General features: G+C 40.4%; 1 protein-coding gene across 2 annotated transcripts in view; it reads left to right on the top strand.

Moving 5' to 3' along the window:
* ABLIM1 (actin binding LIM protein 1) overlaps positions 1-14033 on the top strand; it is a 195498-nt gene that overhangs the window by 141616 nt on the left and 39849 nt on the right. For both annotated transcript variants that reach the window (XM_062001129.1, XM_062001128.1), the window contains exons 8-9: positions 3790-3848; positions 12630-12707. In XM_062001129.1, the coding sequence (XP_061857113.1) occupies positions 3790-3848; positions 12630-12707 (137 nt within the window). The remainder of the gene's footprint in view (positions 1-3789; positions 3849-12629; positions 12708-14033) is intronic.

Below are 14033 nucleotides of genomic sequence, written 5' to 3'. Positions count from 1 at the left end.
ATTTCTGTGAAAAGCTGTATAGCAAAAACAAAGTTAATGCAAGCCAGAAATCAAAGGGAAAAAGCAGATCCATATTGGGATTTTTTATATACTTACTTGATGTATTATCTGCAAGGACTGTAAAAGAGAAGGACAGAAATGCTGGAAGTGTCGTGGCAGCCATCTCTTGAAGTCCCGAGGAGACCAGGATAATATTGTTAAGGAATTTCTTTGAAGCTAACTTGTGTTATTTTGTAGTTTGTCCTCCCTTGCACTCCATCTCTCACTGACTTTATACCTTAGTCATCTTATTCCAGCTGTGCACAGAACAGGATATTGAGTTACGCAGCAATTCTGCTCTGCACGAGCAGGGAGAGGCTGAAGGAGGACTGGGTAGGAAATATTGCTTTCCAATGGCAAACTGGAAAGACTTACTTAGAAAGCAGCAGTTACCACATCTGACAACTGATGATCTTCTTAGTTTCTTCACGTCATAGTATGATAAAGTACAAGTAAAGTTCAAGGTGAGCATCAATTAGTCTTTTGCTGTTATTAATAACGACTGATGCTGTTTGTACCCATTGGGCAGAGAGTGGGAGTTTATGTTGTTTGGACAGGCTGTGGTATAAATTTCTGCAGATCTAAATAAGACAGGAGGCATTGCTTCTACTCAGACAAGGCTAGATTTTGTCCTGGCCTGGACGAGTTCAAGTGATAGGAAAGAGGAGAGTAACTAACACCTGGCTTCTTGACCTGCTGTCATTCTCTTCTTGGCTATATCTCTCTTTCTGGGTTGTGAATTAATGTTCTTCATGCTCAGTGTGTCTCAGAGGAGGAGCCCAAGGTGCACTGTTCCCAAGCTGTTTCCTGACTCAATAAAGTTATTGCTGAGTGTGCTCCAAACTGTCCTGCCAAATTTTCCTTGCTGAGTTCAGCATGCTTTTAAGTGTAAAGGACCTAAAAGCCTTTCCTGTGCAAAGCTGTTAGCTGAAATGTATATCCTAACTCCATCCAAATCATTTCCCCTAGGCTGCAGAATAACATCATTCCAAGCATTTCTCTGAAATAAAAATGCATACCACAACACTGAAGCTAGAACCAAAATCACGATTGATAAAATATGTTCAAATTAGGCAGCTTTCATCTCACTTCTAACTGTCCTCTCCTCAGGACATGAAAGCACTGTTTTGGTATTGCTTTGTATAATAGAGGAACCTGGTGTGTTTGTGGTAGCTACTTGTATTAGAAATGTGGGGGTAACCTGCAAAAGGAGAATATAGAACAGGCTGTCTAATTTGGGGCTTTCAGTGTTAAGGATTATTTGAATAACGGTAAGAGAAGCACTCTGGCTTTGCCCTGCTCCAACACAGGAAAATGAAGCAGCATCAGAAACTTTCTCTTTCCCATTGACTTCCTAGTAATGTATTAGTGTACAAACTGCCCCAGAAGACTGTTGCTGAGCTAGGATGTAGCACAGCATGTAAAGGGATGCTATGCTTGATTCTCACACAGGCTTTCAGCCTTGTTCGATGGGTAAATAATAGCCCGAGTTACTGGTATTTAGAGAGCTGTATGTTGCAACAATGGTACGTGCAAAGCAAAAAGCTGAATACATGAACGTGTTGGTTTGTGTCTGCCAAGTGAGCAAATAAACATGTGAAGAATGGGAGTAACCACAAGTTGCTGAATTGTTTCTGGTAGGAAAAAGAACAATGCATCTTGGAATTTACGCTGTTCCAAACATTTCAAAATAGATTGCTATGTTTGGATCAATGAAATCTACAAGTTACAGGTGGCTCAGAGTGCAAGATCATAAGGAATATTTACATTTAACTCCTTGTGCCTCCTCTATGTGATTTGGGGTTTTTTTAATTTGAAATCTCTTGTAATTTTGTGAAATTAAACTAAAAACCATTAGCAGAGTTTCACCATGAAAATGGCATCCAGACTCTCTTGTATTTCTTGTTCACTGTAAGCAGCTGCAACATTCCCCTGGGATGTCCCTACAGTTCTGCTAGTTTGTGCTATCATAGTGCCTGAAAATGCAGTGACAGCTTTTTCTTTGATAGTTTAATAGGTAAGATAGTTTAATAAAAAAGAATTTCAGGTACAGAGGAACAGAGATCATTTTTCTCAGGGTCATACAGGAAGCTCACAGCTGAGTTTGAGAGTTGAACCTGAACCTTCTGAGCCTTAGTTCATCAGCCTTATAACATGAACTCCCTTCCTCCTGAGTGCTTGGATCTATCTGACCTCCGAAGGAAATGCACAGGGCATGCTTCTCTCCTGATCTCTGCAGGCTCTGCAGGGTCCTGGCTCCAGGGCTGCCGTTTGTTTACAGAGAAGGCTGTTGGTACACTTGTCCCTGTTGTCTGATCATTTCCCCCTGCCAAACACACAGTTTCTTCTTCCTCAGCTTAAACTCAAAGCCAAACATCTCGGACCCTTGATCCAGAGTCATAGCATTCTCTCCAGTCTCCTGATGATGCTTATACTGCGTGCTGCTGGGAAGTGAAATCGTTCCTGCTGCTCCTCACTTCTGCATCAAGCCATGTATGGGCTTGTTAGAATAAAATTTCCAGGGGCCTGACCCCTGCCCCTCCTGGGCTCTGAGGGTGGGGTTTCTGCACTTGAGCTAATAGTCACCAGCAGGAGACCTGGCCTTTGCTCTGTATAGTTTCTTTGTGGATAGAGTGAAGAGGTGACGCTACCCCCTGTAGACAGACAAGACTCTGTATTGGCTTTGTGGTGACTGGAATGAACTTTGAATTTGACTGCAGCTGCAGTCAGCGTTAAAAATCAGCATTAGCTTCTGCTCCATTTCAACTTGGCTAATACCTGCCAGCAGCTTCACAGCAGCGTCCACAGTTTACACTCTGTTCCAAAGGAGAACTGAAATAGTATGGAAATGCTCCTTGCCCCTGATACTGCTTAGCCCTTGGGGATAGACAGATATTTCCATTTTTACAGCATAAGAGAGAATCCCATGCTTTGGGACATAATGAGACCTTGCCTTTTTTAGCAGCGTGTGTAGTTGGAACATGCCATGTGGCAATGCCAGTGCAAAACATACCACTGGCCTCGCAGTGGAAGGGGTAGAAATGATGTGTGTGCCAATAGCAGCTATGGAACACTGTGAACTAGGGAGAGGCTCTTTCACATGCTGCTTTGTACCATCTGTGTCTCACTGGCCTCACCAGCTTATTTTCAGTGGGTGAGCTACAGCCCAGACTGCTGCATTGTGAATTTTCTAATTTTGCTTTTCCTGTTGCATTTTGCATAATTGAAGGAAGAGGTGATGTGAGTAATACTTCACAGTAACTCAATATGACACCTATTGCTCAAGGAAGTCATAGGACTTTCCCAATATGAATAGACTTAAAATCAGAACATCCATTTTGCATGTGATGCAGTACATAAGGGGAGAACAGATCATGTAATCAGAACCAAGTTCTTTTGCTCTTAGCCTCCATCCTGCTCAGAGGAATCCTCTATCTTTCAGTTCCTCCAGCTGGTGCTTGCTGCCTCTCTTGCTGCTCGAGGCTGTTTGAGTTTTAATTAAGACTGGGGGCAAAGTGCTTTGACAGCCTCGGGAAGAAGCTGGGAAGGTGGGTCAAGGATTTGAATTTTTTGTTTGTTTGCTTCACTTGTATTTCTCATGAGCTAGAGTTGAATGTGAATGGCTTTTCATAGTTCATACAGAACATACAAACACCTAATGCAGCAAAGGGATCCTCTTTAATAACTGACTTGTCGTGCCTGGAAGTCATCTCCTTTCCTCTGAATAAAGATGGCTTTTTCCCCCCTCAGGTTCCACTGTCTGGCATCCGGACTGTAAGCAATCCACCAAGACTGAAGATAAGCTACGGGTAAGCTGAATTCATGGAAGAACAGACCAGATATTTTGCTCATGCAATACCTGAATGTTGTTCTTAAAAGAGTGACTTTTTCCTTTTGTTTTTTTTTTTGCATAGCTGTCACTACTCTGGCAGGATAAACAGTGGAGGCACTTCAGAGGTATAGCTCTGATTTTTAGGCTCACCACCTTCACATACCTGCCTCAGTGCACTGCTTTAAAGATAATGTCATCTACTGACTTACAGACATGGCAAAGTCTCTAAGACACTTCATTTCATATCTCAATTATTGTGAGAGAGACTTTGAAGCAGGAAAATGTGAACAGGGCAAATACTACAGTATATTTTATACTACAGTATATGTTAGTATTTTTACACATCTGTATAATTGTTTCATAACTGTGTGGTTATTTACAGCATTTAGTGATATTAATTTGAATGCCAAGAAGAGCTGCAGTTACCCTTTGAGTGACCTCAGCATATCCAGACAAACTTTCTGAATCAAACCTTTGATGGCAATAATGCTGCACTGATAAGTGCTGGAGCTTGGCTTTTTGCATGCACCAAGAAATTCTAAGCCTATATTCATTAATTTGCCATCTGGACAATTTGGTCTTGTTGATGTCTCAGTTTGAATCTGGCTAATTTTTCTGGATGTTAATAAATTATGAATAATTACTATGAATATAAATAAAATATCTATCAGAGAAGGAAACTAAGAGGTACTGACATGGAGATACCTAGGATATCATGTGGGTTGTGTTCTGTGTGTGGTTTATTTACAGGAAGCCACCTCCTTTAGAGTTTACTCAGATGCACTGCTCTGTAAAACATCCCCAGCAGAGACTTTACTGTGGGCATAGGTAATGTGCAGACACATTTTTGCTGAGCAGAGTTCATGCTAGTATGGACTGTACTCACCATAAAGACGTATAATTGGCTCTAGATGGGCATGGGATCTGGCATGGCCAAACATCACTGTAGGTACCATCCAGCCTTTGCACACTGTTCTGTCCTGAATTTCCATAAAAAACCAGAAAATTCTGCCAGACTGGATTTTCTTCCTTATTTAACGATTTGAATGTAAGACGGTGCTTTGGCCCTACTTCAGTGTCAGAATACTTGTGCTTTGTAGTGAATGGTTAGAGTACTTGGACCCAAGAGTCTTATCAAAGCCCTCCTGACTGCACGGCAGTCCTTATGAACCTTCTCCAGCTGACCTTATAAATCAGTTGGCTTATTCCCCTTCCCTATAGCAATAGCTTAAGCCCTCCTCAAATATTTCCCTTTTTTTCTGTTCCATATTCAAGCACATCAGTCTTCTTCCCCCTCAGACAATTTTAGTTGACGTGAGTGAAGGAAATGAATTCATCCACCTGCAAGACTTTGCCTAAGTGAGTTCTTGCAGGAAAATGAAGTGAAGGAATGCATATTGAGGGAATGTCTGAAAAAGTTTGCCTTGCTCCTGGATGAGAGCTTCCATGCCAAGGTTTAATTTGTCTTTCAAAGGCATTGACAAATGCACCATACTGAACCTAGCTGGAGAGATGGAGGATTTTTGTCTTCAACTGTACAGCACAGATAATCTCCATCTACTCTGGTGCAAAGTCAGACACCTTATTTTAAAACCACTTCACTTTGATGGCTTTGACACGTGTTTCATTCTGCTGACTCAGGTGAAGGCAGTAGCAAACAGGTAGGTATAGACACAAACGAAACTGGGGGAACTAGGTACTAATGAACACGACACCACTAAATTATGACTTATACTTTCATTGACTTTCAGTTTCTTGTGGCATACATTTAGACCTGATGTGAGAATGGGAATCTGGTTTGGGAGTTGACAAATACCTGCTATAGCCATGTTCAGGGTCAGGCCTAGATTTTATGTTGATTCAGCAAAAAGTGAGTGGCATGGCCTATATGCTCTGCTGGGTTTCTTTTCCCTATAGAGCAACAAAAAGCCTTTTTATCATTACACTAACTTCAGAAGTTTTCAGCAAGTTCTGTTTTGTCTCAGTAACTGAATTGTGATATAAACTAATCAGCATTCTAGCTGGTCAGGATCTGAGAGGGAGTTCATAAAAACAGTGGTTGCTTTAGATCTTCCCCTCACTGGATATTTGTGGAGGATGACAAAGCCAAAACAAGCAGAAAATAAAGCAACCATGTTTATGTTACAAAAATATATATTGCTTAGGGTTTACTTTCCAACTGCCTGGAAAGGATCACTGAGTAACATAGATACTATAACACACAGATGATTATCTAGCAAGGAGATAATAGTAACTTGACAGAAAAAAGAGCTTAACCACTGAGCTGGGGAAACTGCTTTCCTTTTCACTCATTTTTCCCTTTTGTGTTTCATGACAGCATTCCTCATCTGAGTTCTTTTATCCAAAGAGTCTGGTTCTGCGCAGGCCACGCTCTGCAGAGGTTTGCTGTTGTGTTTTCAAAGTGTTGATAATGGTCTTCTTTACTGAGAAGATTCTTCATTATTGTCATTCGCTGCGCTTGCTGCTACTTCTGTCACACAGCTTCCCTGCTATCACTTGCCACCACGGGCACTGACGCGGTATTTTGCATCATGTAATGCAGTGTTGTTTGTTAATTCTCACATTTTTCATTTTGTTTAATGAAATGCTTAAAAGTTATGATTTCTTTTTTAGATTGAGATAAGCTTTTGGGGGCTGTAGTGTTGTTCTTCCAGTGTTACTGGAAGCTTTTCTTCTAAACCAAAAAAAAAGAGTGCAAATACGAAGTAAATGAAAATGGTGAAAAGCATCTGACTGGTTAGAAAGAAATAGTTTCTCATGAACAATGGCTTATGGGTTTTAGAAACAAAAATGCCATCATTTTCTTTGTTATATGTATTGACCAACTGCACTTTAGCTAAGAAAATATTTACTGAATTCCAGGTTTGGACATGTTCTGTGTGCTACCCAAGAGCACTTGCCTTTATCTGGGGCACATCCACGTCCAAGTTGGGAGCTCTTCCCTGTCCTCTTGATTCTGGACTACCTTTCTACTCTCAGACTCCCTTGAGTTTGCTTTGCACCTATAAGCACCCCCCTCCTTCCATTTCTTCTCCTTCAGGGCAGTGTTTAGTTATTAGTTGTGTCTTCTGCAGGGGATGTGTGGCTGTACTGCATGAAGGCTTTCACATGGTAACAGAGTGTACTGGTGTGGACTTGGTACAGGCAGGTGGGGCCAGGCAGACTGAGTCCATGCCACTGGATTTCCATTGTGTCTGCTTGTGCTGCCTTTACATCTCTAATTGCAAAGTAGACATAGTCATGTCATCAGCCAGGGCAAGATATTTGTGTCAGCTGCAGTCTGCAGGAGAGTGTTGCAGCTCACTCCAACACTGTGATTCAGTGGGAGTTAATGCCAGGCCTGGGCTTTTTTTCTGTGTCAGTTAACTTAGGATATTGTAATGCATTAACCACTCTTGAATGCCACTCTGTGTTAGCTACAGAAGTAAATATCAAGAAAATAGAGCTATAAAGGTGTGTTATCAGTGCTCATAAGGAGGCCAATGTCTCTGCAGTCCTAGGCTTTATGGAATGGAATGTTGGAGTCTGAGAACAGCAAACCCTGCAACTGTTTTAGGCTACACATCTTTTAGGCTATTGTAGTGGCTTTTTGCATTAACTTTAGCATGCATGAGTCTGCGTTTCCAGTGCTGAAATCCAGGAGCCGTAGGATTAAAAAAAACCCAAATTCTGTTCAACATGTTAGAAAAATATGCAAGGCAAAACCGGAGCAGGCCATGTCAGGTTCTGTTCTGGTTCTTGCTTTGTACATTGAGTAGGATACAAATAGCTTAAAGTCAGATGAACATCCTCGTGTGTATATTTGGCCAGTGTTAAGTTCTGTTTAGATTTACATAATGATTACACAAAGTGTAATTCAAGGCAGGTTTTGGCTTCAAGTGGTCTTCTGCAGAGCAGACACAAAGATACTATCCTTGCTGTTGCTCATAACACTGAGACAAAGGCTTGAATCTACATTAAAATTGTATGTTGCAAACTATAGGGTGAAATCCTGTGAATTCTCTGAGAAGTTTGCTGTTGAATTCAGTATGTTCTGGACTTCTCATTTTATTTTTTTCTCCTTTCCACTTTTTCTTGGTGAAGGCTATGTTTGCATCGGTAGTAAAAGTTCATTTGGAAGCAATGTGCTTTCAGTGATTGTGTGCTGGAAATTCATTCTCCTGTCCAGCATTTGTGTCTAGAAAGGAGAGAAAAATTAGTTATAACCTATTAATATGCGTGTCTGGGTGAGTTTGAACTAAACCTGTTCACTAATTTTGTCTTGATGCATATAGAATGTAGATTCTTCAGTCAGGAAAATAATGAATGCATACGTTTGAAGGAAGCGCTCTGTTAAGGAGAAGGATACGGTTAAACTCGCAGACAGGCACAATGAATGCTGTCACACTGAGGTGTTTTATTGGTCTTGTAAACAGCCACTGAAAATTACTGAAATTCCTAGGAAGCCTGTGTTTAATGAACCCTGCTTCCAAGTCCTAAATAACTGTAAAACCTCAGCAGTTGATGAAACAGGTGGGCAGAGTAGCAAGTGTTGTACTGGGAAAGCCAAATTCCTTGCTATTGCAAAATTATGTCTGCCTCATAGAATAAATTACACTCTAATCTTCTATCAGTTTGTTTATAAACATGCTTCACTTGCTTCTGAGGTTTGGAGAATTTGTTTAATGTTATTAAGTGAAAACGTATTCATTCTTCTGCAGCTATTATCACCGCCTTGCATAATGAACTCTATCAAAAAACTAAGGCAGGTACTGTAAATGATGCTGATGATGCCTTTGTTAGACAATAGTGCATCCATTTGGCCAGATGTTCTTGGGATCAGTTTTGATCTGGTTGCCTGCACTTGTAAGTTTTTCTAGAGCATGAGTTTGAACATCTGTCCTTGAGAAAGCCAGAGCCACCACATTGTAGCAGCATCTGGATGATGTGAGTGGCTCTGGCGTGGATTTTTGTTTTAAAGGAGTTATTTACTTAGCTGGTGTGCCATGCATGATGACATGACAAAATGAGGTAAATGCAGATGAACATAGTAAGCTTTGCAGTCTGATATTACAATGGTGAGTTAATCAATTTGGGGCATATGCATGGTGATGCAATAACTGAGCACTGAAATTCACGGGCAGCCTAAAAGGATGAGCATGATGGTGTTACCTTGGCCAGTGAAGTTGCTAAAGAACTTTTGCATTGAAGAAAAATGCATGGAACAAAAACATAAAAATAAGAAGTCTGTAATAAGGTGAGAAATACTGAGAAGTCTTGCAGCTACTTTAGATGCTCTGTGATCTGGTTCTTTTCCTTTGGCTCCTGTAATGACATGCATGAATTTCTATTGATTTTTTTCATATACTTCGTAGACTTCCTCTATCTGGTATAGACATCCTATATTGATGTCTGTTCCATCCATTTGGGTGGAAGAAGAAAGAAAAATCCAGATGATTCTTCTACTGTCAGAAAATGTGGAGAAAGGCCGTGCACCACAAGAAAAGGAAAAGAAGATTAGCTTTAGTTCTTCATAGAAATTTGCTTTTCCACAAAGGTGGTGTTATGAAAAACTCTTCTTTGAATCCCTCAAGAGCACAAACAATCATATAAGGAGCATTCCAGATCTGTTTGCAGAAGAAGGAAGGCAGCTTAACTTTTTTGGGTTTTTTTTGCTTGGAGTATGGAACAAGTGCTACAGAACTATTGTGATGGAAGGAAATACCTCTGTGTCAATGCATTTCTGTTACAGGATGGTTCCTCCAATTCCTTTGCCAGTCTTCTTCCAAAAATGTGTGCAAGAGACGTTCACATGATATCTCCACTGCAGGTTAAAGGTTAAATGAGGGATAGCTGCTATTCCAGTTTCACCTGTGCTCTATTCAGCTCTCCTCTGGGTGGAATTTACACCCCATTGCAATTGCTCCAATAGAGTGCTTGACCTGCAGTGTGTCTCTTGCCACCTCTTGAAGTTATAAAGTCACAATATTGTACACAGAGTGGGGGATTCTTAACTGCCTATGAAGAGGTAATGTACAATGTAATAAAAGCCATACTCCATCATAGATTTTCAGTCAGAAGCTATTACAGCTCTGTTAGGAGAGGAGCCAACTGTAGCAATTAAAAGTAAGCTAGAGAAATAGCCTATATCAAGGAATCTTTTGTGTATATTTGTTAAGGTAAGCAGCATAAATATTTTTAAGTGTAATGCAATTGTCTTGAGGGGAAAGTGCAAAGCTATGAAGAATTCCAGACCTTATGGGAGCAGCAGAGTAGGAAAGGGTTAGCCATCTGTCATTCAAAACAAGAAATAGGACAAAGTGAGGCAGGAAGGGTGAAAATAGATGTAGAAGTCCTCTCTTCCATGCACTGTCTTCAGGGGTGTGTCATAAACTTAAGCAAGATACAGGACTGGGAGCAAATAGGGGAGCCACAGAACTCCAAGTCTCCTTGGATGAAACTCCTTGGGAGAGGAACAGTGTGTGCTTAGGCAGTGGCTGGCTGGATGGTGTCCTGCCCAGGGAATGTGGAGCTTTGCAATAGAAGACTACAATTGATGAACAGGTGCTACAGCTTGCCAGTCCATCAGACCACTGCTCCTTTACACCAGGGTTCAGAGCAACTAAGAAAATTGTTAGCAGCATGTGACTTAAACTGTCTTAAGATATCTAACTCTATTTAATAAATTCACTGAAATGATAAACACAAGTGAATTTCCCTTTGCTGAAGATGTTTTTATCATTGGCAACTAAGAGTTGAGACAGAGTTAATGGTCCAAGGGCCAAGAATTTCTTGTTTTCTGAAGTGATTATGGAAGACCCTGAGCAAAGAGCAAGCCAGAGAGCCTGCCAGGTGGGAAGAAGACCTAACTGCCTCTAATACTTGTTTTCCTACAAGAGGCAAAGCCCTTAAAGTGTGTCTGCCAGAAGTCAAAGGTAACAGAGACACCCCTAACAGTACCTCAGCTACTTAATACTGTTTCCTATGTTGTAATGAAAATAATTGTTTTCCATAGCAACTGCAGCAACATCTTACACGTGTCTCCACTCAGACAGACAGTGGTGTGAAATGGCAGAATGGAAGAGGGAATAAAGTGTTTCTAAACAACAGTGAGATTTTCCAGCTTAATTCTTGTAACATTTCCATGGAACAAGTGGCTGTTGTTGGGTTTTTTTGCTTTGATTGCATCATGGGAGGAGCAGCAGAGAAATTTCTGGTGCCTTTTGGGATGTAGGAATTTGCAGCTACAGAGAGAAATGGAAAGAAAAACATCAAGATCCATCTGAGACCTGATGTTGTCAGACGTTCTCTGAAAAGGGTTTGTGACTGTGTTGATCCACAGCTGCATCTGCTTTCTGTTTGATCTGAATCTTCACGTTTTTTGGTGGAACATGTTCAAAGGATTTTATTCCTCTGGCCCTCCCTGAACGTGATGATTTCATTTCCACAAGTGAAGTCAGAGAAAGCTTGCTGTAAAGCTTGACTGGTTTTCATCATCTTTTATATGGCTGGTTCCAATAGCTTTCCTAGCTGTGAAATAAAATGTAGAAAGACTCTGAGGTCTGTTGAAGGATGCTTTCAGAGAATATATGCTGAGAAATAAGGTCTAGTATTTCATGAGAAAAATCAGCGAGCCAGGTTGTCAGGCCTTGTTTCTCTTCAGCATGTTCCTCAAGGTCCCTTAGTTCAATGTCACAAGCTGATGAGGTAAGGACTATTCACCAAGATTTCATTTTCAGTGACATTTAAAGTATCCCCCTTCACAAGTGTCATCTAAGTCATTTGCCTATGCATTGCATTATGATGGAATTCGGTTCTTTGCAGTCATTTAGGGAGCAAAAATTGCTCATGTTTTCTCAGTTGTGAGTGGGATATCATTGGCTACCTTTGTGTGTCTGCCACATGCTGAGTTTTGGAGTAAATGCCACAATAGCCTGAGTGACTTTTGATTGATGTTTTGCAGTCAAGTTTTCAGGATGCTGACATCTCAAACAATAAGTTATTTTGTCTCCTTTGACAAAACTTCCTGCAGAGAATTGGTGTCAGTTTAGTCCTAATGAAGTGTTGGAAAATCTGCTAAATGTGTAACAGCATTTGCTCTGTAGGGGTGTGACTGGGCTCATGAATCTCAATTTGTAGGACATTGTTGTTAAGGTCTTTTGCAGCATGGAGAATCCTGACATTTCTGTCCACAGTTCAGCTTTCAGATTGCATCTAGATTTTGCTGCAGGTGTAAGGAACAGCTCCAAGCTAATGATTTCTAGTCCTCCTGCTTAGAAGGGCTGAATTCAGTTCTGTATTCATAATGGAAATCCAGTGATTGACAATCTAGAAAGTGATAACATGTGTGCTGTGCTCCTCTCAACAGTCTTGTCTGCTGAGCTGCTGATACACCTAGCTGTTGAACTAATATTTTGATAAAATGACCAGCAGGACTGTTCTGGATTGTGCTTTGTATGGCTCCTTGCAGTGTCTCTGGCAGGTGGTGTTTGATTTTGTTCATTGTTATTGTCAGTCTTTTACATTGTATGGTTTAGAAAACCTCTTTCCCCTCTCACAGCACTCCTTCCCCTACAAAAACAAAAAGCCCACTTGCCTCACAAGATTGTGAAATTTACCAGAATGCTTGCGTTTGTGTTGATGGTTTTTTCCTAAATTCAGTTAATTTCAAGGTACATGCAGATTTCTTCACTTAAAATCAAAATTACCAATGTTAATGGTTTCACGTTGCTCTGAAAAGTTACTTTTTGTTTTTCAGCCTACAAGAACATCATCAGAAAGCATTTATTCCAGACCAGGTTCCAGTATACCTGGCTCTCCAGGCCACACTATCTATGTAAGTATTCCTTCTGAGGAATAAGCTGCCAATCCCTTACTTGCACGTGAAATACTCCATGCTGAAATAAATCACTTTTATATTGATGCTAATACCTTTTGTCTAGTGGTTAGATTGTTAAAACTCTTACCATGTAGTTTTTATAACTAGAAATTTTCAAAAGGAGGGTAAGCCTTTTCCAGGTCATATTTCCCTTAGAAACATATACTCTTGAAGTCACTTGGTGATGAAAAGAGGGACAGAAGGCCAACAGGTCTTTGTTGAGAGATACCTGAGGAGATCTGTGCACCTGACTGACTGAGATTGAGACCTGCTGTCTGTGGTTGCAGGACACGAGGAGGAGAGTCAGCTACACTATAAGAAGCCTGTCTGATACAACACCTTCCATTTCAGAAGTCAGATATTTTGTTTGTAGAAAGAAGGTGGTTTTTATTTAAGAACAAAAATATTAAGCATTCCTCTTTTACTAAACTAACAGTGCTGAAAATGCAAAGCTACTGGCACGCTATTGTATTTGTGATTACCTGTGATGTTGTAGTGAGTTTGAGTTTAATATGATTCCTTCAGTAATCAAGCTTCCTCCTTCATTATTTTAGAGGATGTCTTTGACTTCTTGGCCTCACTATTGGTACTTTTTGAGCCTGTGAAATCTTAGAAATTAAAAGTAAAAATACATTAGCAGAAGGTTGGCCAAAAATTTTCAAGGGAATAATGGTTTTCTACACTTCTCATACCACTTTTCCAGGCAGTTTGGTGTTGTAAATGTCAGCATCTTTATTCTTAATCTTGGCAGAGAAGTCCACAGGGTCAAAAAAAAAAAAAGAAGTAATTTTCTGTGGCTGTGTTAATCCAGTTCTAAGGAGGAAGAATATCAGCTCTGATGTACTTGTGTGATAAAAGGAAAAACCAGCCTTCTCAGTGTTGTATTTCCATGCATATACCCTACACTTCCTTTGTCCTCATATAAAACATACTGTCAGATAAGCTGCACAAAACCCAAGGCAGAAATGAAAGATTAACAGCTAAGGAAGAAAATCACAGGAAGGCAAGTTAGAGCACCCCTTGTGAGGGGAACAAAAATGAAGGTATACTGGGAAGAAACAGGGCAAACTTTCTTTTCTCTTACCTATGCAGAATGCTGAATCACTGATTTTGTAGATAATGTTGAGATTATGTAGGTAGAAATGTAATGTAAGACATGGAAATTTATGAGTTACATGTGTAATAATGCTGAAAAACTACCAAAATTACAAATCTCAAGTCCTGAGTTCAAGTGAAATACTAGTTTTTCAGCACATTTCAACAACAGCAACAAAAGATAGCTAA

Source organism: Colius striatus, chromosome 8, assembly GCF_028858725.1.
Source record: "Colius striatus isolate bColStr4 chromosome 8, bColStr4.1.hap1, whole genome shotgun sequence".
In the NCBI taxonomy this organism is placed as follows: domain Eukaryota; kingdom Metazoa; phylum Chordata; class Aves; order Coliiformes; family Coliidae; genus Colius; species Colius striatus.
The sequence above is the reverse complement of the archived record's forward strand: the minus strand, read 5'-3'. Positions and strand labels throughout refer to the sequence as shown.